We start from the raw sequence: 27,188 nt of genomic DNA on the forward strand, positions 1-27,188 counted from the left end.
GCCCTGCGTACGGCAGCCATCTTCCCGGCGAGTGAGGGGCAGGCGGACCGGGAGCAGCGGAGACACGGGACCAGACAAACCCGCAAGGTCAGAGCGCCGCCTGACGCACGGGCCGCTCTGAGACGCGGGCGCCGGCCGCGCGGACTACTCGTCCCAGCGTGCACCGCAGCCCCGCACCGCCTGTCCTGCTGCGGCTCTGCGGCGCGCTGCCTGCTGGGAAATACAGTTCTAGGGCGACAGCCCTTTGGGCTGCGGGCGCGCCGGGAGGGAAACGGCTCTTCCCCAGGCCGACCCCGCCCGGCGGCGGAGCAGAGGCTGCCGGGAAGTGTAGTCCTCGCGGGCGGCGGTCCCCGCAGCTGGCGCCGGCTCCCCGCGGGGTCGGTGCTCTGCCCGGCCTCTCCGCCGCCGGGGCTGCCGCTCTGCTTGAGGCCCGGCCCAGGACGTCACCGCTGCTCCAGTGCGGGAGCCGAGGGAAGGTGGCAATGTCCGAACCCCGCGGGCGGCCTCCCACCCCCTCGGCGTGACCCCTCGGTCCGGTGTCGGCAGGAGCAGGGCTCGGTGCGGGAGCAGCCGTTTCCCCTGTGGCTGCGGGCAGAGCGGTGCCTCGTTACAGACAAATTAAAACCCGGGTAACAAAGGGGTGGCTAGTACTGCGGTTGTATAGGTAATCATGTTGCTGAGGTCATGTGAATGTCATGGTCCCTCATCCTTTGCCCAACCCGTTCAGTGAGCTGTCAGTATGGGTGCCCTCTGCACCTCATTCTGCACCTCATCAGGTTTTACAAAATAGGACTAAAACTGGGGGGTTGAATCTGCATTACAGTAGTGTTTTTTTTTTTTTTTTTTTTTTTTTTTTTTTTTAGAAGAAAACCAGACGTGTAGGTCTTTACATATAATCTGTGAACTCTTACCTGTATCTACAGCCCTGAAGGTTTTTAGGAGCAAAAGGAGGCGGGTGTCTAGAGATGGCAGTGGGGCAGGTGGCTGTGGCCAGGGGGGCTTGAGTGGCGCAGGAGCTGGGCACCTGCAGTGGGTTTCAGATCCTGGTGGCTGTAAAGCTGCTCTGGAAGGAGTGTGAGAGGTGATGGGGCTGTCTGCCTGACCGGTCCTCATCCCTGGCCAGGCAGCTGGAGGTGGTGGGGGACTGTAAGGTGGTTTGGGTGGGAGGGCTGGGAATGCCTCTGGGTACTGGTGTGGTGGTGGACTCTGTGTGAATGGTTGAGGTGACAGCAGTGCAGATGCGGTTTTCAGATAAGGTAATCATGAATACAACTGGTTATCTTTAATGCTACTTTCTAGTTCAGGGTTGGAATCAAAGCTGCTGGGTGTGAAGAAGCCTCTGGCAACAGGAAAACAGGGCACTAGGGCTGTCCCTGGGCTGGGTACTGGTACGTGTTTATGCATGAGATGTAATAGGGATGACTTAAAGCAGCAATCTTTCCAAGTAAGTATGCACAGCTCCTACTGGCTTCACTGCGAGTCATGCATGTCCCTAGGAGATAATTTTAACTATTTTCATTATTATTCTTTCTTCAGTGTAGGAAGCATAAATGTTCCAAAGACCAGTCTCTATTTAGATGTGGGTGGCTGGGGCATCCAGAGCTTTTCAGAGTTCTGTCACACCTTTTTAACGAATGAACATCTTAAATAAGTGTATTTCACTGTGGGATTTGCAGATGTAGAATACTCCCCAACAAGAGGAGCTGGGTGTGCCACCAGCTCACCCTGTCTTGCAAATGTCAGGAAGTAACTCTGTGTTTTACTTTTAAAACCTAAATGAAGAAGTGCAAAAAGAAGACTTACAGAATCATTATTACAGTCAGATCTGATTATCAGCTGCTCAAGGCCTATTTTTGTTGTTCTGAATTTCCTCTCTGCATCCCCCGCGTCCATTTCTTAGCTTGACTCTGCTGGAGCCAGGGAGACCTGCTGGCCCTCAGCTGGGGAAAGCTTAGGCCCCCGGGGCAGTGGTTAAAACGTCGGTATTCTTGCCATGTGTTCACAGTTGGGCATTTCTGCGTCCCTGTTTTGTTATTTAAACTCCTCTTGGGGATTTGAGAGAAGCCAGTCATCAGAGGATTATTATTTTTTTTTTTAATTACGTTAAAACCCAGCTCAGCCGTAATCCCCACCCTGGCAGTAGTGGTGCTGTGCCACTCCACCGTCTATTGCGACCCCCCGACAGCCGCCCGCTTTTGGGGAGACCCCTAAACCATCCCCGCCGCCGAGGCCGCGGCGCCGAGGCCCGCGGGCCCGCGCTGCCCTCCCTGTTGCGAGGGGACCGGCCGGGCGGCGCGGAGGTGAGCGGTCGTGGGGCGCTGTCCCCCCGCGCGGAGCCCCACCACCGGCGGGCGGGGAGCGGCCGCGGCCGGGGCGGGGGGCGCGGCGGGCCGCGCCATGGGCTCGGCGGCCGCCGTGGGCCGCAGCGCGTCCGGGGCGGCGCAGGCTGGGCCAGAGGGCCGCGGTGGCAGCCGCGGGGGGCGGCGGGGCCGCAGCGCCGCCATTAGGGGCCTCGGTGCGGCTTCCGCAGGCTGGGGCTCGGCTGGAGGGGGGAAGAGGCGCACGCCGTGAGTACCGCGGGGGGATGCGTACGGCGGGAGGGAAGGGGAGCGTTCCAGGGCCATAAATGACCGAGTGAGGTTATTCGCGTGTGTCGGGGCCGGGAGTCGGTCACCGCCTCGGTGTGAGGGCCGGGCGGGAGCCCCGACCTGGTCTGTGGTGGTGGGCGGCGCAGGGCCCGGGGCTGTCCCCCGCCATCTCACTAATGCCTTGGGCCCCCCGCTGCTCCTCCCGCGGCTCTCTGCGCCAGGGGCACCCCAAAGCCTTCACCAGCAAACAAACAGCGGCTGCTGGGACAACACCGCTGGAAACCCGCGGCTGGAAACCCCGCCCGTCTCTGTGCATCCGGCTAGTAACACCTCCAGGTTATTGCCGAAGCACAGGACGCATTTTAAAAGGCACTTGCTGGTTGTTTACTGTTTGCGTTTCTCAGCTTCGGCAGAGTGAGCCAGTTTCACTTTCAGTTCTTAGCGCTGCAGCCCTCCGAACGGGAGAGGAGTCTCACTTAACATGTTCGTACGCGAAATAGTAAGTTTGAGTTATACTTCAGAAAGTAAGCTTGGTACATTAAATTAGGGTTGCTTTTAAAGGGGCTTTGCTGTCTGATTTCTGGGGGAGGGGGGGAAGTAGGCGAGGTACAGTCTGAACACAGCGTTACAATATGGTGAAAAAAAAACTTTTACTGATTTCTTTTTAGTGTCAACACAGTCTTTTACTCCAAGACAGTTTTTCAGTTTGTATTTACATCCCCAGTGATGTGAATTTGCCTAGATTGTTGTTCTAGACTAGGTTTTACATGTTGTAGCTCTGCAAACTGCTTCGCAGAGACTCGTGCTCTTTTCAACGGGGCTCTGCTTAGGTGAAGCAGCGTGAGGCTGAGGTTTAGTTTATGCTCCTAGTTGAAAATGAGAGATAGCAGGAGGTGATAAAATAAATCTTGCAGAATAAAACAGACTTTTGAAAACAACTCCACTATTGAGGCCAACAAGAAATGATACTGACTTAATTAACCAAAGATGACCGTATTTAGGTTTTGTTCAGTGGATTTGTGCTCCATAGGAACCATGTTAGCTTCTGTGCATCCTTGCATGTTTTTTAACATGCATGCCTCACTGAAATCTCTTATTTTCTGACTGTTTTTTTTCTCTCTGAGGTTCTTTGCCTCCCCTTTGTGCCTCAAAAATATTTCAGTTATATTGTCTGTTTTGGTCATGTTTGACAGCAGAGTTGGAATCATGGTAATTTCTTGCAAGTTCTGTGAAAATCAGTGGCTGTGGAAGAGAGAGGGGCTTAAATTAGTATCTGCAGTAAGGAGTAGGCAATTATGTTTGCCACTTCATCTGTTGGAGACATCAGACAAATGATCCAGCCATGATAGCTGTTGGTGGTGATTACTAGCAATGTCACATTCCAGCCATGTTACGCATCTTTTAGTTTGCTGTGGTTATCGAACATGAGGCAGAGATTCTCCTCTAGTCTGCAGTTGCGGTCCCCTGGAAAGGGATGTGGGAATGGTAAACCAGGGACAGCGTAATGGTCCATGAATTGTAAACCTTCACATCTGTTACGATTACCATTTTGGAACGCTGTCATTAGAGGAGTATGTGCTGAAAAATCCTCAAGTCCCATCTGTTTCTCTTTGGAGTTACTGTATAAAAGTATTTGTTTGGATACCAAAAAATATTACACTTTCGAACTAGGAGACCGTGCAAGGCTTTTTTGTTGTTTGAAATTTTCAGCAAGGATCTGAATAAAGATGTAGGGGCCGAGCCTTCTGAGTTGCCATCCAGATATTGACGAGCTGGAGTAACCAAAGCTTGTTAACCTGGATGCAGAACACTGCCTGAGCTTGGCTTTATGCCGTGCAGGTGCACAGACTGAAAACTAGCCAAAAAGAAACTGGTACTCCAAAGTGCCAAGACAGGCTCTGTGTTCCTTGCTGAGTAGTACAAAATGTGGGATTAAATCTCTAATTTAAGGTGATCAGTTCTGGTTCTCTGTAGCAGCATGTGGAAAGGAGCTGGTACTGCGAAAGGGCAATTCCTCCTGCCTGTCTGAGCCACCACCCGGTGTCTATTGATAGTGTTAGAGACATGCTGTTTCTTTTTCATACACGATGTGTAAAATAGACAAAAGGTATATTAACCTCACATTTCTCAGTTCTTGTGGGGTTTTGTTGTTGTCGAAGCCGTGTTAGTGGGACTAACAGGCTTAGAAGACTGAAAACAATGGATCTTCATGACATCTTGTACCCACAGGATTGTGGCTCTGCATTAATGTCAGTTCAGAGTTCAAACAACATAATCCCATTACTTTTAAAACTGTAATGTGTCTCCGTGAAATAAGATGGAGGAGAGATTTAAGGCTGCTAAAAAATCGTGGAAGTGTAGCTGAAATGCAGGTTAAAAAGGGAAAAGTCACCCACCACAGATATTGCTGTCCTGTTAAAACTGATGAAAGACAGAATGTGGCGACAAAATTCTTATTGCAGCGTAATTCTATTTTATTCCAATTAATTTACATAGAATAGACCACATTTGTTCTAAACTGAAGTGTAGCAAATGTTATCAGCAATTAGGTTAAATGATGGAATAGGAACTTTTTTTTCTTTATTATTGGTATTCCGTTGTTCATGCAGTGTCAGGACAAAACGTTGGACAGATAATATAATATAATATAATATAATATAATATAATATAATATAATATAATATAATATAATATAATATAATATAATATAATATAATATAATATAATATAATATAATATAATATAATATAATATAATATCATATCATATCATATCATATCATATCATATCATATCTCCACTACTTCCAGAGACTGATTCGTGCTTAGAGCTACTGTAGTGAAATACATGTGGTCTTATCTGGCATGAATATAATATTCTTCCTCTGAAGATTTAAGGGAATACATGTGGCTGTATCTCTAGTATAGGACCTTATGAAAAGTCAGGAAATTGTTTTAACTGATGGCAGTATGACCTGTGAGAGTGATGACTTACATGTCTGATAATTTGGGTAGAGCAGATGCCCTCCTAGAGTGCTTCATTTTTCTGATAGCAAACTGTTTTCTCTAAGCTGTGAGACTTTATCCTCTGCCTTCAGTAGTAGTTTTTCCCAATAGAGCTGCCTGCAAGCTTGCTGTAAGATACCTCTAGCTTGGCTGTAAAAGTGGATTTGGGGATCATACCCAGTTATGTCCAGATACAGGCTTGACCCTTTCGGGTGGGTAACCAAGACAAATGTTTGTGTGTAGCTTACAGGGCCTATCTCTTGGAGGAGAAGAGAGTCTGCAAGCAAGGAATCTTAGAAGGGTACAGAAATCAAATGGATTATGTTCTGTGCTTTCAGACCAAAGGCTAAGTCTTGAAAACATGATTCCTGCAACTGTTCACACTGTCCTGAGTGCTCTATATTTATGCTGCCACAGAAAGAACTGGTTACACTCGGAGAAGAAACACTAAGGACTGAAATGCGTTTGCAGCTAAAGTATCCTCATCATGAATAGGTACACAACTATCAGACAGCTTGGCGATGGGACCTATGGCTCTGTCCTCCTAGGGAGAAGCATTGAGTCTGGAGAGCTAATAGCCATTAAAAAGTAAGTATTTTCATTTGTTACTTAAGAGTGGATTGTCCAGGTTTTTCCATTCTATGGTCGGCATCACTTGGTCATGCTGGTTTGAGTACTTCACACTGCACACATTTGTATTTGCAGTTGTGTTGGGGCAGCATGCAAAGCTCAGGTTTCTTATATTCTCCAGAGCCTCAGCATAAGATAAAGAGAGTGACATGTACCGGGTTATTGTAGCAGTGCTTTGCTACTACATGCAGTCAAACATGTATTATGTACATTATTTAGAGTGTTCTGCAATGGTGCTTTGGAATCTGCACCCTCTTCCCTGCTTCTCACATGAAACATATGTTTTATGGTTTAATTTCCAGTGTAATGTTAATACCGCACTGATAATTAACATAATGAATCCCATTTTCCATTATCTGTATCTTTATATGCAATTACAAGTTAGTCTTTTCAGCTTAAGATTTTCTTAAAATTCCTTGAGAAATCCACTGTATTTTCTCTGCCGCTTCAGCAGTGACCTTAGTTTGTAAATGGCTTATTTGTCCTAGTTCTGGTAAGAGATGGCTGTGAAACATTGCAGGCACCTTCCTGAAATACCGACCATGACCCAGCGACATACTGGTCAAAAGAGCTTTCAGTACAATCCTGTTTTGTATGAACAGTCAATAGCTGGCTTTAGCAACTTTCTAAGTCCTCTGTGCGGAGGCTATTTTTTCTGTATGAAACCTTGCCAGAGGCACCTTTGATTTTCATTTTGTGGCGTGGCATAAACTCAAAAAAATTCAGAACAAATAAGAAGATGATACTCTCTTAGCTTACACATTAATGCCAATCTGTTATTAAGAATTGAAATGGCCTGGCGACTGAACGCACAAGACAGTAATTGTGGAAACACCGCTTAAACAAAAAAATAATACAGACCCCTTCATGAAATGAAGGGCTTCTAGTTCTTAAACTATTCCAATTATGAGAGGTGATTACAAACTGGAACCTTGCTACAATAATAAGTAATACTGAATTATTATTAATGTCTAACAAAGACTCAGATCTTCAAAGGGTGCCTAACTCCCTCCAAAATCCAGACACTAAGCAGTTGGGTATTTTTGTAAGCTTAATGTGTGCTCTTTGTGCATGTATACACATGATCTTTCATCCTGTTGGTCCTAAAGCATAGAGTTGATGTATGAAAGAACTGAGTCATAATCAAAATGCATATGAACAAACAAGACTGTATTTTACACACTAATACTACGTTCAGAGTTATATTCTGGCTTAGAACAAAACAGAAATTTGTTCCTGTTCAAGTTGCTGAGAAGCTTGAAAGGTAGAATTCAAAAAGCAGTTGGCGTGATAGATGCGATTTGGGAGGGAGAGAGAAACATAGGAAGCAGTGAACACTGAAAAATGAAGAAATACAACTTAGAGGGGAAAGATACTGAAATTACAGAGAAATCAAAATATAGATAAGAGGAGGAAGAAGAATATGGTGAAATTGGAGACACAGTGATTTAATTTGGTCTTCATTAGATTTGTTTCAATATTTAGTCTGAGTTGTTCATAACTGTTGTAACCCGTCTTTACAGTTAGACTCTACTCCATCACATTGTACCCTGAAAAGAAAAATAGCATGCCCTGACTTGTTAAAGGCTCTGAAATTTTTGCACCAAGATATATGTACACACACATATATATATATGAAAAAAGGCAATCCTGTGTAATAGTAGTGCTTTTAAATTCTATTAGAGTGTACCTTGTCTGGAGATCTAAAGTTCTTTGACAAAGAAGATAATACCTTGTATTTTGAATGGAAGAACTGAATTGTTAGGATATAATGAGACTTACAGGTCTAAGACCAGCTGATATTGACCATGTGTTAATTGTTTTTTTCCCTCTACTATTGTAGAATGAAGAGAAAGTTTTATTCCTGGGAGGAATGTATGAACCTTCGAGAGGTTAAGGTACTTGTTCCATTCAGTGATTGACTTAAACAGTCCCTACCACATATTGGGGTAACATCAAATTATTTCCACCCCTTTTATCAAAAAGTCCCCCCAACATGAGTTGTGGCATATGGTATTACAGTTCTGTTTTCTGGCTTTGTATTTGAACGGGATGTCTGTAGTCTTACAAAAATTCTTATCAAAATTCTGTAGTCTTGCAAACAATCGTGATTGTAGAGAGCTGCTTGGTTCTTGCAGTGAGTGGTGAGTGAGAGAGCTTTCCTATCACAAAACCTGAAGTCAGTTGGTGTTTGTTTTTTAGGGCTTGAGAACACATGCCCTTTGCTCAGCAGTAACCTTTGTATGTGCAGTTATTTCTGGATATTTGGTTTGGGGGCAGACATTTAGCATGAAATGCTGACACCAGCAAAGCTTTAGGGGTATGTTCTAAGAACTTCCCTTAATTTCTAGTCTTTGCTACCACTGTTGCAAACATGCAGAAATCCGAAGTCACTTTTCTCATAGTACCACATATTGGTACTCTGTTGCTACAGCAAGAATGAATGCAGAATACACTGAAAATCTAAAAAGAGGGAGAATGAAGACCCAAGTATGCTGGTGTAGGCTGGGATAGAGTTAATTTTCTTCATAGCAGCTTGTAGGGGTCTGTGTTTTGGATTTGTGACCAAAACAGTGTTGATAACACAGAGATATTTCAGTTATGATGAGCAGTGCTTGCACAACCTCAGACCTCTCTGTTTCTCACACTTCCCCACTGATGAGTTGGGTGGGTGTGCACAAGAAATTGGGAGGAGACAGATCTGGGGCAGCTGACCACGACACACCAGAAGGATACGCTACACCGTATGATGTCATGCTCAGTATGTAAAGCTGGTGGAAGAAGAAGGAAGGGGAAATGTTTAGGGTGATGGTGTTTGTCTTCCCAAGTAACCATTATGTGTGATGGAGCCCTGCTGTCCTGGAGATGGCTGAACACCTGCCTGATGATGGGAAGCAGTGAATGAATTCCTTCTTCTGCTTTGCTTGTGTCTGTGGCTTTTGCTTTGCTTATTAAACTGTGTTTACTTCAATCCATGAGTTTACTCACTTTTACTTTTTCGATTCGCTCCCCCGTCTCACTATCAGGGATAAGTGAGCTCAGCTGCTGACCAGGGTTAATCCACAATACCAAGGGAGAATTTCCAGAGTTATATTTTCTCCTGAGTCTAACCTGACTATTGCTAGTGCAAGTACAAGAAGAGTGTGAATTCTGCCAGTAGAGAGTTACTTATAGAGCAAATGCAGTTGTTCTGGTGCCTCCTATGATACCAGATAGCTGGCTTTTGAATGATGAGCACATTTAATTAATACATATACTGTATGGGCATCTGGTAGTGCTTGGAGATCTGATCTTTGTTCTCAGAGCTGTCTGATTATTTAAAATAGTAATGAGTTTTTGGAGCCAAGTATTCTACATGAGCAAAATAGTTGTGGTTTTTTTTTTTTTCATTAGAGTAAAACCCTTGTAAAATCCTGTTTGTATTTTCTGTTTCTAGTCTTTGAAGAAATTAAACCATGCCAATGTAGTAAAACTGAAAGAAGTTATCAGAGAAAATGATCATCTGTATTTTGTGTTTGAATACATGAAGGAAAATCTTTATCAGTTAATGAAAGAAAGGTATGTAACACCATAACCCATTCCTGATATAAATTCATTACTTGCGTAATGTGCTTCTAACACCCCTATTACTTTTCCAAGGACTTTAGATCGTTTGTTTAGGCTTAGATCACTATGGCTTAAAGCTGTGTAGAAGCTGTGGCTGTCACCTTTGAGCATATCCCAAACAATTCAGTGAGATTTTCCAGTGTCTGTTCCCAGATTAGCCTGGCACATAGGTAGGGCACTCTTCTGAGAGTTAGGAACTGTGGACTTGTAACAGCCCTCATGCTGAGGAGGTGTTGAACCTAGAGCTTTTGCCACCAGCTCTTCTGTTATGGCTTCCTCGCATAAATGAAGAAATAAAAAGTGGCTGAAATGGTAATCAAGAGGGATCAAATTCTGGATTTGTTCTAGGATTTTTTTTTTTCCGTGCAAGTTGAACTGACATGTCAAAAAACTGTTTATTTCATTTGTCACCATTCTCAATGAAGTCTAGCTTTTTGATATTTGCTGGAGCATTAATAAAGTCCTTATTTTAGCCTTTGGACTGTGATAGCATCCTCCAGAGGATAACTCAGGGCAAAATAGCTCCCTGCTTTGAATTGTTCTCTGAAGAGGCCATCTTCTCTTTATGGGCTGTAGAATCAGCCTGGGAGATGACAGCAATCTTACTTGATTTAACAAAGTAAGGTTATTGTTATATCTCTGAATACTATATAAAATACCTTTTTAAGCATAAAAATACTTACTGTGCATGCACAGGTATAGAACAACTTCAATTAAATTGTGTACATATGTATGGATGCTGATTTTTAATTATATGAAATGATGAACTGTGAGAAAATAGTTTGAGTGCATAACATACAAACCAATTATCTTTAGGAATTTCTTAGAAATGCTTGATATATCCTACCTCCTTATGAAAACAAAGAGTGCAGATGTCTGTAGAAGTGTGCTACACATCATATTCTCTACAGTGTAGCTGGTTAGGCATTGTATAAGTCAAACTTTTAAGAATAAGATTTATTTGCTTAAGTCTTGTAGTTAAAATTGCCAGTCTTGCTGGAAGGGACTGTAGAGGAAATATGACTCTCTGCTGTAATTTAAAAAATAAGCAAGCAAATATGAAAATCTGACTCTAGTAGCTGATCTCACTTCTGAAATATGTGATGGTCAGGTTTTTTTTGAGAGAGAAATCAAGCTCAGGAAATTGAATAAGGGCCCAGCCTTCTTCTTTATTCACTGTTAGGCTCTTTCTGAGCAAAATAGTCACTGATTTCCATCCCAGCCCATCTCTACTTTGTTATGGCATGTGGAGGGGCAGCTGGTAAGAGGGGCTGTCATTAAACCACCTGCCATGGCTGATCTGCTCACCTGAATATTATGAGAAGAAACTCTTGTTTTCAGTAGTAGCAGATGAGACTTTTTTTCAGATAACCGCAGAGAAGGAGGTAGCATAGCAGCTGCTAGGTAATAACAAGGTAAAGTCAAAAGTGTGGCTTATATGTGCATTAGAAGAGAGGCCAGAAGAAACCGTCCATGAAAAGCTCTAAATTAACATGAACCCTTGCTGTCTTGAGGAGCGTGCCTGCCTGATGACCTGTACACGTTCAGGTTTGTTCAGTTTGGCCAATTTATTTTTTTTTTCTTTTTCATTTTTTGATTTACCGTCCCACACAGCCTTAGCTTGATGTCACATAGTCTTAATAGAATGTAATATGGCAGTTCTGCAAATACTAGTAAAATTTGTTGGAGAAATAAAGTACATGTGAGTGCTTAAAATGCGTCTAGCAGTTTTATTGTCATTGTTACCTTTTATCTTTGATTCATTAGATAGTATAAGCTGGTGTGCGAGCTTAATCATTAATATTTATTTTCTCCCTTTTACCCCACAGAAACAAACTCTTTCCTGAGTCTACAGTTAGGAATATTATGTATCAGATCCTGCAAGGGCTTGCATTTATCCATAAGCATGGTAGGTTATGTTTTAGCTGTAAACATTTTGAATTAGAGCAAGATAGTATCTCTGTAAGTTTTTTAATGAGTACACTAACAGTTACATTACTAACTTTAGTACAGGGAGTGATTGAAAGAATGACACTGTATGAGAGATTCAGATTGCTGAAAATATCCATATTTTATAGTTGCCTGATATTTTGATCTGGGGGTTTGCTTAGTTCCTTTTCTCTAGATTTCTACTTTTTCAAACTGGTAGCTGGCTACTTTCTAAAACTCATCTGCTCCTAATGGGGACATTTCTTGATTTAGCGGTTCCATGACACTGAGAATAAAGGGATAATTACTCATTTCTCAAGGTACACATAGATACCAGAATAAAATGCATGTTTTCTGTAAGATATACTTAAAGTAATACAATCTGAGTGACAAACAACTTTCATTGCATGGCATGCCAACTAATTTTTGCAATAATGTTAAAAGCTGAAGCTGGTGTACCAGCCGGTAGTAACAAGACCCACTTTACTAACAAAAAAAATTACTTATTTTAATGATAACTCACTCAACATGTTTTGCTGCCCTCTGCAATTCTGCCTGCTAAGTACCCTATAGTGTATGTTGCTGGTCTGCTCTCATTGTGATCATCAGTGGCCAAAGTCCTGGAAGTCAGAGGCCTGTAAAGCTGGAGGCGACATTGCAATGCACATCAATATTTCATTTGAATTTTAGGGTTCTTTCACAGAGACTTGAAACCTGAAAACCTCCTTTGCATGGGACCGGAACTTGTGAAAATAGCAGATTTTGGCTTAGCTCGAGAAATTCGATCTAGACCTCCCTACACCGACTATGTATCCACCAGATGGTAAGTGCTGGTATTTGCCTGCGTTGTGTGAAACTTATAATCAAGTCTTTGAAGAAATAAGGTATTACATTTGTGCTGAAGGTAGTTCCAGTTTTGATGCCTCCTCTTTATTAAACTTTTATTTAAGCTAGGCATAATTTGAAAAGGTTCAGTTAATGCAAGATAGTTTACAGATGGCAGCAGAGCACAGGAACTGAGAAGGGACCTGATAAGGCAGGTGGGACATGCTGGGATTGCTGCATGTCAGGAAGGCATTAGAGAGCTTAGAAGGGTTTATGTAGGTTTTAGTTCTTCATTCTAGAAAAAAATGAAACCTTGTCTATAGGATAGGAAATAATAGGAATTTTTAAAGGGATATTTGCTCTTAACAGCAAAGAATGAAGAGCTGAATGGTTTCATATATGTCTGAGTTGTTTTGATTGTTGGATTTTTGGGATTTGTTTCTTTTCTTTTTTTTCTCTCTCTTACAGGTACAGGGCTCCTGAAGTCCTTCTGAGATCCACCAGCTATAGTTCTCCTATAGATATTTGGGCTGTTGGTTGTATAATGGCAGAAGTTTACACACTGCGGCCTCTCTTCCCAGGCGCCAGTGAAATTGATACTATATTCAAAATTTGCCAAGTCTTGGGGACGCCAAAGAAGGTAGCTACAGTGGCATTTCACACTGCAATAATACTACAAATGTTCTACAATACAGAATGGCACAAGAGCAGTAAGGATAAAAATAATTTATTTATGCACTTACTGCTGCCATACAGCATTCATCTCTGATACAGTAAACCAAATTAAAACTTACTTTCTGTGAAATAAGCAGTATGTAATTCTTTCATAAAACTTGACATTTAGAGGAGGAGAAAGAGACCCCTAAACAGCAAAAAAAGTAATTAGACTGTGATTTCATTAGGTGGAAGTTTCATTTTTCTCTTGCATATTCCATATAAACCTATGGTTTAAGAGGCTAGAAATTGGAATCGTGACAATACTTCTGTGTCCTGATTCCATTTGTGGCTTTGGCTTGGTCAGATGCAAAGCAAGACTTACCTCTCACCAGAGGTTTGAGGTGAAAATCACTCGTGAAATCTTTAAGAGTTTAGAGCAAGCTGGACATAGTCTGTTACTGATAGGAGACTATACGCTAGTGTACCTAGACACTGTATTTTACAGCTGAACTGTTTTTATAATTTGAAATCTTATTTTTCCAGAGTGACTGGCCTGAAGGCTACCAACTTTCAGCCTCCATGAATTTTCGCTGGCCACAGTGTGTACCTAACAACCTAAAAACCCTCATACCTAATGCTGGCAGTGAAGCAGTGCAGCTCATGAGAGACATGCTGCAGTGGGACCCCAAAAAGCGGCCAACAGCTAGTCAGGTTTGATTTTGTTTTCTTTTTCTCACATCTGGATGGTGCACTTTCTTTCCCTACAAGACACCTTTTATAGACAGTCAACTGATAGTTGCTCAGGAGTGCAGTTCTTATAAGGGAGAAAAGCAGAAGCCAAGAACAATTTGCAAGACAAAGGAGAGTAATTAAAAGAGGGTAATCAGTCTTTTGCAGGTAGCATCAACTGCATGGGGTGTGTGCTGAGTGGCCACGTGTGGGACTGCAGCATATATAAGAACACCTGAATTGAGTATAATCCAATGACTATGAATGGCAGCAGAGTGAAGGCAGGATGTATAGCGGAAGGCTGTGATGCCATTCTTCCTCCCACTCAGGGCATTCTGTGATTCTGTTGCTATGTGCCGTAGAATCACAGAATGGTGAAGGTTGGAAGGAGCCTCTGAAGGTCATCTGGTCCAACCCCCCTGCCCTTGGCAACCTGTGTCAGTGCTCAGTCACCCTCACAGAATAAAAACCTGTTTACTGATGTTCAGAGAGAATCTCCTGTGTTTCAATTTGTGCCTATTGCCTCTTCTCCTGGCAGTGGGCACCACTGAAGAGAGCCTGGCTCCATGTTCTTTGCACCTGCCCTTCAGGTATTTACATACCTTGATAGGATCCCCCTTCTCCTTCTGTTCTTCAGGCTGAACAGTCCAAGCTCACTTAAATCTTTCCTCATATGTGAGATGCTTTGATCCCTTAATTGTCTTTATGGCCCTTCACTGGACTCCCCATTATGTCCATCTCTCTCTTCTGCTGGGTAGGCTGCAACTGGACACAGCACTTCAGGTGTGGCCTCACCACTTCTGAGCAGAGGAAAAGGATCACCGCCCTTGACTTGCTGGCAACAATTCTGCTTGTGCAGCCCAGGATACCATTAGTCTTATTTGCAGCAAGGGAATATTGGTAGCTCCTGTTCAACTTGGTGTCTAGCAGGTCTTTTTCTGCCAAGGTGCTTTCCAGGTGGTTGACCCCAGCATGTTCTGATGCATGAGATTGTTCCTTCCCAGGTGCAGGACTTGCGTTTTCTCCATGTTGAACTTGATGAGGTTCCTGACAGCCCCTTTTCTCTAGCCTGTCAAGGTTCCTCTGGATGGCAGCACAACCCTCTGCTGTATCAGCCACTACTTCCAGTTTTGTGTCATCAACAAACTTGCTGAGGGTGCACTCTGCACCACCATCACCATAATTAATGGAGATGTTGAACAGTATTTGCTCCAATATTGACTTCTGGGGTACGCTGATACCTACTGGCCTCCAGACAGATGTTCTTACACTGATTGCCACCTTCTGGGCCTGGCCATTCAGCCAGTGTTCAGTCCACCTCTTTGGCTGCTCATCCAGCCCAGCGTTGCCTGGATAAAGCTGGCTTATGCAAGGTAGTTTGCAGGGCACGCTCAGCTCAGTTGCGCTGTGGATATGTCCCAACATCCTGTACGTAAGCATAGCCCAAGTAACAGTATTGCACATATAATGGACCAGTTGATGTTGACAGTTGCCACTGATTTCAGATATCAGTACTGTAGTGGTAGTACCCAGCTAATGAAATAAACAGGGAACCTTTTGAAAACCAGATGTCATTCTAGGTTCAAATCTGACTTGACTGCAATAAAACCATAGCTGAAGCTTTGTGATTAGATCAGACCTTCAGTACAAATTGTAATAAAAAGCTTTAAAGCTAATTAAACAGTTACAAAGTAAAATAGATGGAGAACTCACACACATAATGAAAAGCAAAAAATATGGACTATAGCTTGGTATTAAGAGCCATTAACAAATATTTTACAGTAAGGTGCAAATATGTTGAGGATTCTGAGCTTTTAGAAGCTTATTTTTTAGTGAAAAGTCTTTGGGAAGACGAGTAGACCTGAAACATCAAGATGGGCAGAGATTAATTGCCTTTACTAACAACTCCTTAATTACTCGTAAGGCAGGATAAAGATATTTCTACCAACATGTCTTCTTCAGAAGAGAGAGGCTGTTTTTCATAAGGGTTATTTTTCTTTCGCTTGATTCACTCTTGAAATTGGAAACTGGAAGGGATGGGGTGTCTCTGGAGTCATTCAGGTCTTGATGGCTGAATCTATGATGACAGGTGTGCTTGTGTTTGCACATGTACACACAGACACACATGAAGAGACAGCACATAATGAAACATGCTCCTGGGTACCATTTACATGGTTGTCTTGCTTCTGCAGAACCTCTTCCTTCTGTGGAAGTCCACAGAGGATTTGATAACGTGATATCTGTTGAAACCTTACTGTTGCAGCATTATTCTGACATGGATTGTACTCACTAGAATCTAGTGTTGAGAGAGGGGTCTTCTGCTGTTTCCCACCCCAGATAAAAAGGGAATTAAATTCATACTGTTACACGAGGGTAGAGTAAGTTAAAAACTTTGTTTTCCTAAGGTGGATCCTAACATCTTAATTATGTTTTAGGCACTTCGATATCAGTACTTCCAGGTTGGGCATGCCCTGGGTGTTCAGGAACTCGGGAAACAAAAGGAACTGCATAATAAATCATCTCTGCATATTAAGCCTGTACCTCCAGCACAACCCCCTCTGAAACCTCATGCCCGCATTTCAACAAGGCCTTTTCAACAAAACCAGTCTTCTCAGCACTCGGTGTACCCATATAAGACAGACAACTTGGGGGCCGAGCACAGTAACTACTTCCAGGAAGACAAGTCTAACCAGGTTCTTCTGCCTGCAATTCACAATAAGGTTCCTCAGCAGGTAAAGGTCTATCTAGCTTAAGATATGCTTCCTGATATACTGCCTGCTTTTTCCTTAATTGTGTTTCTTTTTCTTGAGAATCTTATACTTTACTAAAAGGACATGAAATTGGAATAAAGAATAGTTTACAACTTTCTGCTAGAAATGGGAAGTTACTCTGTTGGAATCTAAATCAAATTGCTGTAAAGCAAGCAAGTCATTTTCTCACTTCAAAGCCATTTTATGCTTACTTTTGTTGTAAAGCACCACTTAAAGGATGACCCTGTGATTTCATACAAGCAAAAAGGATGTACAGTGGTCAGAATATTAATGAGACTGATGCCAGAGAGCAAAGTATTGAGCTGAAGTGTGTTGAAATGAGAGGTAGGGGAGCTATTGCCTTCGTCCATTTAAGGCATCCAGTTTCTGTCCCTGAGAATAATAGTCCCTTTGGGCTTCTGTACTGGCTATGGAAAACAACAGATTCTTTCAGCAGAAGAAGCTACCATCTCTGTTGATTTTACAAGGAGACTGGACTCATAAGATAGATGATGAGAGCAGACTGTGAATGCTGCTGCTAAGAGATCGGTCTGAAGCAGGGTCTGCACTGGCCATATGCAGAGTCGTGCAAGGTTAAAATGTACTGATGAGCTTAAATAGATGAGAGGCACAAATTTGTATCTGCACTGTCCCTCAAGAAAGATGTTTTGTAAGTATCTCAGTACAGGCTTGTAGAAACATAAACAAGCCTGCAGTTTTATACTCTCAAGATGAATCAAGAAATAAAAATGGAGCGTGAACTAATTGTTTAGGAGGTTTATAGTGAAACATAAATAGAATTGGAATTGAGACCTAGGAAATTTTTTCTTCTGTCAGTGCAAGATGCTTTATTAAAGGATGAAATGCAGAAGGTATGTAATAATGTCTACAGGCTACAGATTGTGTTCTTACCATCTTTAATGAAAGATTAGGATTCTGTTGTTAAAACCAAACTACTACTGTCACTCTTTGAGGAAAAAAAAAAGTGCATCTTTGTTCCTGCCACCTGGTTTGTGATGTAAACACATGGGTTTGTTTCTTTTCAATCTTTATAACAGAAAACATCTGCTGGCACTGAGAATATAAATGGTGAACTTAAACCAAAAACTAGGCGAAGATGGGGACATATTGCCAGAACGGTGAAGAGTTCTGAAGACTGGGATGACGTGGAAGACCTTGATTTCAGCTCTTCCATCACAAGGACAGACTTGAAAAACAAGAAGAGGCAGAGCGATGAAACTGTTTGTAGGTAAGTTGGTTTCTTTTATGTTTGTGTGCTATTTGGTTGTATTTCCTTAGACTTCGTTTCTTTTTTCGTAATGTTGTTCGTTAGTCTTTGCCTTGGTTGCTTGTTGCGTGCTGGTCTTTGAATTGCAACCCCTATTTTGGTGGACAGTGCACCCTTCTATACAATTCCTTGTTCATTTTTGCCCACTGAAAATGATGCTTAGCTTAAGTCTTCCCAAGTTAATCTTTGAATATATACTTTCTGTTTCACATATGAACCATTTTGATGTATTCGATGCATATGAACTGTTTTGGGTGACTCTAAGCTACAGTTTCTGAGGGTCTTACACAACAGAGAAAAACTTACTGGGTGATTTATAAAAACTTTAAAAGCAATATATAAGGGAACTAGAAGCACAAATCTGATTTTCAGGGCACTGGTATGGCTTCAGGCTGAAAAGATTCCCTGTTGTCGGTGTGTTTATGCTTTAGCAAACACAATATGAGGAAATGATTCCTGGAGATGAGAAGGTCAACTGTGCATAATCATGCACTGTAAGAATTGGGCTAAGTGTAGCAATTTTTGTGTTACAGATTTGAAAGCATTTTGGACTTGAAGCCTTCAGATGCTGTAGGCTCCGGCAGCAGCGCACCCTCCCACGTGGCTTTTCCGCGGCAGGACACTCCCACACTGCGAGTTTCTGCAGCGAAGCAACACTACTTGAGACATTCTAGGTATCTACCTGGTTAGTAAAAAATACTTATTTCTTCTTCTTTCTGTTAATTCCAACAGTAGTGTGAAATAGTCATTGGTACACTAGGCTTTATCCTTTGAGCTTACAGTGGGGGAGGATACTGCATAAAGAAGATGAGGAGAGGAAGAGCTTTACTAATGTAGATAGCCATGCGAGAAACTACATTCTAGCAGTCTAGCAACTGAGATAAATCCTGCTTGCAAGAAGGGATGGAATTGTTGGTACTTCGTCCTGCTGGATACTGTCTTGTACTTTAAAGTGTGTTAGAATATGTCTGTTAATGTGCCAAGCTATTCCGTTTTCCCAAAAAGGATAAGACTGGTCTCCTAGACTGGAAAAGGAAGTGCCCTAGGTTTACCTCTTGAGTGTATAATGCCATGAGCAACAGAAGCTGACTAATAGTGGGAATATGCTTTGCTTGTAGCTTGGAGTTAAAGAGAATGCAAATCCCTGCCTCTCTAGAGGAACCATATGCCTGTCTTCATGTTAACTTCTGCTATACTGAGGCCAGCATTAGGACAGGATGAAGTACAGGAGGTGGGCAGCATGCCTGCCTGTATTTTAAAAGAAGCTGGGTGTAAATGAATCGTCTTTTCTGTTTATAAAGGCAGTGTTAGCTGTTCGTTAACTAGTAGTACTAGTACTTGAAGATTATTACTAGAAGGTATCGTGATGGTAAACTCGATCTTTTGTCTTGCAACAATGAATTTCAATGACTTTCAAATTGGATCACTGCTTAAGTAGAGCTTTGATAGCCAAGAGTTGTGTTACTAGAGGAGGCTGTAAAACACATTGATCCCAAGCCTACCTTTGCTTTACCATAAATTGTAATTGCATCCTTGCGTGTTAGACACCCTGCTGAAATATGAGATGTATATTAAATACAAATAATATGCGACATATGAACTCTACTGCAAACTGTTTGCACAATCTGTGGTTTCAATAGTTACACCAAAGACGAGTACAGTACTGTGGGAAATGTAATTACCATTATTTACTGTCAGATTATCTCGCCACTGTTAGGCTAAAAGCTGTAAAATGTTGTGTTTGATATGAAGCATAGATTTCATTTACGTAGCAACGTTCATCTTCTGTGACTTGAGAGTATTTGTGGCCTCGATGTAAGGGTTCTGTTCCCTGGCATAGAGCAGCCATTGACGCCAGTGGAACTATTTACACCATTATCCTTGCAGGAACAGGGCCTATGGTTCAGCATAGCATTCCCGTGTGAGAGGATGGGCTGTAACCCAGGGGCATGTTAGAGTGGAATGGTTTTGGTTCAGTTCACTGAACCGCACAACTGCTCTAAGACTGTGCATCAGATGAAATTAATACAAGCCTGTGTAGCAGATTTCAGCATGGGTTTTTTTTGCGTTTTTGCAAAAGGAATAAGCACAAGGAATAGCACGGTCTCCACTTCAAACAAAGAGTCTGTTCCGTCAAATGCCTGGCCCAGTTCTGGTTTGCCTGGGAAAACTTCTGCTTTGGGAGGTAGTATTAACAGGATGAATTCAGGTAAGAAGCTGTGCTTAACACTCTGAGAAAAGATAATGGGTGATGTCTCTGCAATTCCAGACAGCTCTGCTTTGGGTTCACCTATTTCTAATACATTGTTAGTTCTGAAGATATTTGCTAACAGTATCTGTTATTTCTGTTGAAATCAGTTTATGATCACTGTTCCTTTGATTTGGAGACTACCTTAAACGGAAACACAGTAATTTCTTGTAATGAGTCCCCAAAAGTCTGATTTGATCCTGAGGGTCTCTTCCAACCGAAATGATTCTGTGAGTCTATGAAGTAGCTCATGCGGAGAAGGATGCATAGCTTTGGTGTGTTCAACCTGAAATACTTCATCTCACCTGCAATTTCCCTCATCTGTTTTTGTAAGTCATATTTTCAGATTCCCAAATTGTTTTAGGCCAACTGGTATATAAATAGTCATAGAGGAGGAAGCTGATCTAAACTGAGCTAGCTGTACACACCACTCTTGTTATGTGAATAAAGCAAATAAAATAATCTCTCATCATGTTTTTTAATTGATGCTGTTTAAGATAGTGGAATAATTGTAGATTTGAAAAAAAGCAAAACTCTTCAATTTTTCTTCTTCAGGTTTTTGGGGCATTTGGTATTTCAGGTATTTAATTCCTATTATTTGATTTGAAGCCATTAATTTGTTGATTTTCACATTAGGTTTTACCAGATACACTTAAACATGTTGATGTTTCTAGATCATATCTATGTATTCCCTCTATAAATCTTCCTTGGCGTCAGGTTTTCATGTGATGTTACAGTTCTGCAGTGAAGTACTTGTTTTGTATATGTTGTTATGAAGATGTTTGATTGGGAAAATTTCTGTTGAATCTTGGCCCAAAGAAGCATTTCGGGCCTTTAGAAACTGGTTTTGAAAAGATTTTGCATGTAATTTTTTCAGAAAATTTTTTCAGGATGGGAGAATATTGTAAATGGCTAAACTACATGAGAACCTTACATACGTAGCACGTCTCTTTCCTGGCTCTTCTGCAAGTTTTTGCTGCTTTTGTAGCTGCATAAGATATAATTAGGTTTTTACCTTGTGTGCTTAATAGCATAATTTCCCACAATACGCTTTGCTGCTGCTCTGCTGCTCTTGTGCATTATAGGCCTATGTGCCATGGGCCCGATCTGTGCATGCTGACGTGTTTAGTGTCCATGTGCACTATGACTCTGGACTGTTTTTGTTGCAGTTTCTACAGCTTATTCTACAGCTTATCCTACGGGTCAGTCAGATCTGTTCCTGCTCATCCTAGGGACAAGTTTTGTAGCTGACTTTCCAAATGTGGAACATGCACCTGTCCCAGTTGATTAAATTGCGCTCTTACTGACTTCAGTAAGAGCTTTGTGTGGCACCAGAGCACCAGACTCACTGCACAGAAATCAGGCGTGAGAATACATATAGGATGCAGTTGGTGAAAGTCAGACAAAATAATTCCAACTGAGATGCTACGTTTTGAAAACTTTGAGAAACCTTGGAAAAATCTGAGTTTTCAGGGAGAAATGGAAATCTGTACCTGTGCGATTTGTACCTGTTTCCATTCATCTGTAACACAGTCTGGTGCTGACAGCCTCCTGAATGCAGGCATGTGTGGGATCTGTGTATTTCTAGTGTTTTCAACAAAGTTCTTGTTTTCATCAGTCCATGGTCAAGCTTGATTTTGGGTAGGACACATCCATGCACACTTTTGTCATTTGTTGATAATACAGGAGATCCCTTGGGTTGAGCTCAAGTGTTCCTTGCTGTTTCTTTCAGGGCCTGTAGGATCGAGTGGTCTAACTAGTGCTTGTGTCCCTTCATTTCTGAAGAAGGAGGTCGGCTCTGCTGGGCAGAGGGTCCAGTTAGCACCAGTTGTGGATCCGTCTTCTAGTAAGTACGGTACCAAAGTTGTCTCGCTCCCTTACTCATTACTCCTGTAATGCTGTATATCCACAGCGCTGAACCAGGTGTCTTTGCTTTACTTTATTTGTAAATATTTGACTGAGTGGAACTGCAGCTAGTCACCTTGCAGTACTTCATATGGAGAAGGACTTGGTTTATTTTTACTTTGGTTATGAAATATGTGGTTTCATCCACAGCATATTTCAATGGGACCTAGAGGTTGGTGTGAGAGCTGGCACAGAATTCACGGTTGTCAAATCAGTGGTATAAATACTTCTTATCTGATAAGGTTTCAGGGATTGGATCCACACTATTGTTTCCCATCAGCAAACTCTATTAAGAAAGGAGGCTTATTACCTGAAGAAATAAGGATCTGGACCTGCATTGGTTGCTGTTCAGTGTGGTCAGCTACTCACTGAACCTTTATCTCATAGCGTTTTCTTTTATCCATTAGATTATACTGCTCTGAAGTCAGTAAGACCACATCTTGGACGGCCATCGTTCAATTCACCTACCAAAAGCACCCCGAGGTTGATGCCTCTCCCACCACCAGCTCACCCGATCCACGGGCGCGTTGACTGGTCTGCGAAGTATGGTGCTCACCGGTGATGTGCAGAAATACTCTCTGAACCAGTGCGTGTTTCCCATCAAATGATGGATAACATGAGACAACTTGATACACTGTTTTGTGTACCTGTATATTTAAAAGAAACAGATCTTATATGAGTGAGACATTTTGAAGGGTTTTTTAATTCACTTTTATTTGTATTAATTTGAATGCAATCTTGTACCTTTTTGTATAAAATTGTTTTGTTATATAATTGGGTCCAGTTATTTTCATAAATCTGATACATTTTGTATATATGGCTTAGGGGGTTTGGCATTTTTGTATGAAAAATTTTTATAACAAACTTTTTTAAAAGTAAATTTTCCTTTATTAGATTTAACTTTTTTATAAACGTGGATAAAAAAAGTGAAGTGGTGCAATATTGCAGTGGAAGAGAAGTACTGAGGAAGGGGCATTCACTACACATTTTCTGAATTTTACGTGCTAAATGAGGCTTTATAATTTCAGTGATGCCATGTCTTGATGCCAGGCTGTCCTGTACTCATTTGCTTTGTAGTGACATCAAAGGAATGAGTGACCAGCAGCTGAAACTCTCGTTTGCAGATGCTGGGAGATTGCTGAAAGTCAGCGGGAAGATTTTCTTAAAATTTATTTATTTTTGCCTTTACCAGGTTTTTGTTGGACGGCTGTCCAGCTTTCCAGCTCCATTCTTTTGCTTTTACCAAATTCGAGGAGTCCTCTTGTTTGGTGAAGGGTGAATACCCTTCTGTAGATCTGTTTTCTGACACAGCGCTCTTTTTTGTGCTTCAAAGTTGCTTCTTGGCATTGTTTGCTAGGAAATAGAATGCAGACCTACCTCTGTTAAATTAATATAAATATTCTAATGATGTCTAAAGAGAAAATTCAGATGCTGCTGCTGCTTTGTTGTTAGGAATGTGAGATCTGAAGACATATTTGAAACAGTATTAACAATTATAAATCTGGTTTCAAAGTAATAACATATTAGTGATACAATACACCAGCAGCAGAGTTTCAGAAAACAATATCTGTGCAGCTGACGTAATTTTCATCACCATTTTAATTCATTTTTGGAAAAAAAAATGCAGAGGAAATGAGTCAGTTTAAGCTTACTTCAGTACATCTTCACTCACAATGTGAAGAACAAGTCAGCTTCTGTAAGTTAGTCCCCCAGGCTCTACTGGGTAAAGTGGGACTTTACTTGGTCCTGCTAAAAAACATTGTAAATTTGTGGTTGATTTCACAGAAACGGATACAGCTCTTTGAGGAGCAGTTTAACTCAGTTTATAAGAGAAGGTGAATTATCAGATTGCAGAGAAAAGAAAATGGCCCCTTATTCTGGTTTTATTCTGCACTGAAAAGTTGTACCAGGGTCCAGCCATCAGCAAAAGATTGACGTAGATCAGAATCATCATTTGGGTGTTTTTGCAGCTCCTTCCACAGAAGGAAGAAAAAACACTACAGTGTGGTGGGAGAGCATCTTTTACTGCTGTGTTTCAGACCAGCACCGCCAAAGCTGCAGCCTGCTGTGAAGGTGCAGCTTCCCGCAGATGTGTGCAGAGGTGCTCACCTTCTGAGCTCATTGTGTGAACAGATCAGGCAAATCTTGTATTTATGAGACTTAGATCTAGCCTGAAGGGATCAGGGCAGGTGTGGTTCTCAGCACCCGGGCCTTTTGAAGGAGGTGAAAGGTGAGTGTGTCAGGGAGACCCTGCCTGTGGGGTCTGCCGGCACCCGTGAGGGGCAGCTGCTGGGGACTGGAGGTGGATAACTCAGGCTGGCCTTTCCAGTCCTTCCACGGAGAATGCGTGGGACTTAGAGGAAGCTGTACCCCAGAGCAGGCTGCTGACTCTGTGCTACAGGGAGCTGTGAAGAGCACTGGTAGCTGTTGGACTTCATGGACTCAGTCCACAAAAGAAGATAAAAAGGGAGCAGAAGGGTCTATGCATTAAAAAGAAGTATGCATACAAGATTCACAGGTGCCAAGGACATGTTAACATGTCCAGCTACCCCAGTTATTTGTTCACAGCAAGTGTGAACTCCACATCTAACTGCTTCCAAAGCGGCAGTGCCAGTGTGCCACAGTGGACTTAAAACAGCCATTGGATTTCTAAAGCACATACTGATGGTGTCTTTGCGTGAGCAGAAAGGGAAATAGGTATATTTGTGATAGAACTGGAAAGATAGTTTTTTCCCTTGGGGGAAATATCAGTATTTATGCCTAGATATCATTTAATATCATTTAATTTATTTTATCACTGAATTATCGGTCTCAAGAGGGAACAAGCTGAGCTTATCCTAAGTATCCCTAGACCTAAGTAGGCAATTTAACTCGTATGTTCCGTATACTTAATTCCTACTAGTAAAAGCAAGAGATTAACAAGTCACTAGAACGAGCTGCTGGGGCTAGGATTGGTCCTACCCAACTGCACACACCTAAGTGTGAGCTCCTTTCTTGTGAGCTGACTCTGTCAACGCGTGGTGAGTGAGAATCATCTTGGGAGCAGTTGAGCTCACCTGAGAACTTGCCAGCCCTCTGGAGATGCCTGGGTCTCTCCGCTAAGGATGGGGACTACTCCATGTGTTTAAAGTTCTCAGCCATTTTCAGCCCTGCAGTGATTTTCTTGACCACAGCATTCAGGTTCTGGTCAGTCTGGCAAAAAGATTAGAAAAAGTGGTGGTACTTTTTTGGCATATCTTCTGCTTTCCCAAATTAAAGCCTGCCTTTAGGAAAAAAAGCTAATAATCTTGATATTCAGAATCACCTCTGCTAGTTTTAATTTAGTGGGACAGAAGTTGCTGAGTACAAGTATAACAGCAGCAGTCTCGTAGCCTTTACTCAAGCAAATTCCTACTGAAGTTGGAAAAAGTTATTTTTGAGCAAGGACTGAGCTGTGTATTTTACTGTGCTGTCTTGGTGTGCAATACAGATATGGAAAAGATGTAGGGCTTTATTATACTGAAAGCTGGACAAGCAGCATATCTGAGAATTTATCATATGTAACGTACTACTTTGTGTTTTAATATTTAGCAGCATCTTTATGCAAAATGTTTTTAGAATCCTACTGTTTACATTTTCTCAGGCTTTTATGCGTAACATGTAATAATGACTGTTGGAAATAAAGGAGCCTGACAAGGCCCTCGTTCACCTTTGGAACCCAGATTTTCATAAAAGTTTTGTGTAAGTGCCAGGATGCTAATGAAAAAAAAAAAAAAAACACCCCAGAAAACCCATTTCCATGGTATTTCTGTACCTAATAAGACTGTTGATTATGAGTAGGTTGTTCCATAACGTGAGGAAGGAAACATATTGAAAGAAAGTTTTTTGAACTAATGTGGAAGGAGAGGGTGGAGTGAGTTCTTTAAGAAAGAATGGTTCTTGTTTGTTCAGTGTTTTTGTTCAAAACCATTATAAATATTTGTTTCATTCCTTCTGTGTTGTCTTCTTTCCAGAATAAAGTTACTCTCAAAGAAATATTGACTGAGTGGAGTCTTGATCTTTTATAATAAGAGAACTTCAGTTTTGCTTTTGTTTCTTTCTTTAGTTGGGGGGTGTTGGGGTTTTGATTGGTTTTGTTTTGCTTTTTTTTAAATAAGCCTTACATGTGGTGCCCTGTGGGAGGGTACTGCCTCCAGCAGCTGTGCTCTTTCTGCAGGTTTGTGGCCCGCGTCATTTGAGTGTAAGCATGTAGTTTCTGTGCTACACCATGAGCTTTGTGTAAAGCTGGCAGTTTCAGAGGAGTTGACATCTGAGCACTAAACTGCCTGCAGCGCTGAATCAACCCGAAGATGCGCAAGGCCTCAGAAGGACAGGCAGTTGGACTAGATGGCCATCGTAGGTCTAGTCCAACTGAAATCTATTCTATTCTCATCTTCCGTGTCTTGTGTCACCTTTCCTGAGCTTTCTCCCCCTGCTTTCAAGACAGTGGAAGCTGGAGAAGGTTGGTGACTTAGAAACCCAGCCCTTTTGGTAACTGTTAAATGGGCTGAAAGTGACTTGTAGAGGTGATAAAGTAGGTGCAAAATAGTGGATTGTAGCTGCAGCGTGTATAAGGTGAGGAGGTCGAGGAACCATAGGTGATGTGGGTAGAAGTGCTAAAGCGAGGAAGACCCACAGGGAGTAAAGTAATTACTGGTTTCCATCCCTTTCCTGCTGCAGTGCAAAGGATACGTGCAAGTGGCAGTTCTGGAGGGTTTAGGAAAAGGCTAATTCCCTCGGGGCGGCACAAAACAATGGCAGACTGCCCCGTGCAGTGCCTCACTTGGATGTGTCTGGAGTCTTGGAAGCTTGACTACCCTACGTTCTCCTACAAATGGACCGCTTGAGCTTGTTTGGAGGTTCTAGCAGGGGAGCGCAGCTACCGTATACCCTTGACCGATGAACGGTACGCCTCTATCGGGGAAGGTCGTCCTCTTCGACCGAGCGCGCAGCTTCGGGAGGGACGCACATGGAGCGGTGAGGGAGGAAGGGGACACCCGCCTAGCCAGCC

At 42.3% G+C, this 27,188-nt stretch overlaps 1 protein-coding gene across 13 annotated transcripts; it reads left to right on the forward strand.

Annotated features, from left to right (window-relative positions):
* The first annotated feature begins 6 nt into the window (after nt 1-6).
* Nucleotides 7-26,173, forward strand: CILK1 (ciliogenesis associated kinase 1). 13 transcript variants are annotated; one of them, XM_065833188.2, is made up of 14 exons: nt 7-87; nt 6,010-6,180; nt 8,066-8,120; nt 9,659-9,780; nt 11,658-11,737; nt 12,448-12,580; nt 13,051-13,222; nt 13,783-13,950; nt 16,404-16,700; nt 17,777-17,967; nt 18,540-18,691; nt 20,087-20,215; nt 21,987-22,100; nt 22,567-26,173. In XM_065833188.2, exons 2-14 carry the CDS (start codon nt 6,080-6,082, stop codon nt 22,719-22,721), a joined length of 1,869 nt encoding a protein of 622 aa, XP_065689260.2. In that variant the 5' UTR covers nt 7-87; nt 6,010-6,079; the 3' UTR covers nt 22,722-26,173. The 13 variants fall into 13 exon arrangements, with proteins under 13 accessions (XP_065689260.2, XP_071663091.1, XP_065689261.2 ...); XM_071806990.1 differs by lacking the exon at nt 7-87 and adding an exon at nt 416-629 and having other exon boundaries at nt 5,931-6,180; XM_065833189.2 differs by lacking the exon at nt 7-87 and adding an exon at nt 416-629.
* Nucleotides 26,174-27,188: the final 1,015 nt, after the last annotated feature.

Source organism: Patagioenas fasciata, chromosome 3 (assembly GCF_037038585.1).
Source record: "Patagioenas fasciata isolate bPatFas1 chromosome 3, bPatFas1.hap1, whole genome shotgun sequence".
In the NCBI taxonomy this organism is placed as follows: Eukaryota; Metazoa; Chordata; class Aves; order Columbiformes; family Columbidae; genus Patagioenas; species Patagioenas fasciata.

Excerpts from the sequence above, each read along its gene's own strand:
- CILK1 (XM_065833188.2), top strand. The coding sequence starts at position 6,080 with ATGAATAGGTACACAACTATCAGACAGCTTGGCGATGGGACCTATGGC. Across the intron at positions 13,951-16,403 it reads AGCGGCCAACAGCTAGTCAG|GCACTTCGATATCAGTACTT; the intron begins GTTTGATTTTGT and ends ATTATGTTTTAG. Across the intron at positions 16,701-17,776 it reads ACAATAAGGTTCCTCAGCAG|AAAACATCTGCTGGCACTGA; the intron begins GTAAAGGTCTAT and ends TCTTTATAACAG.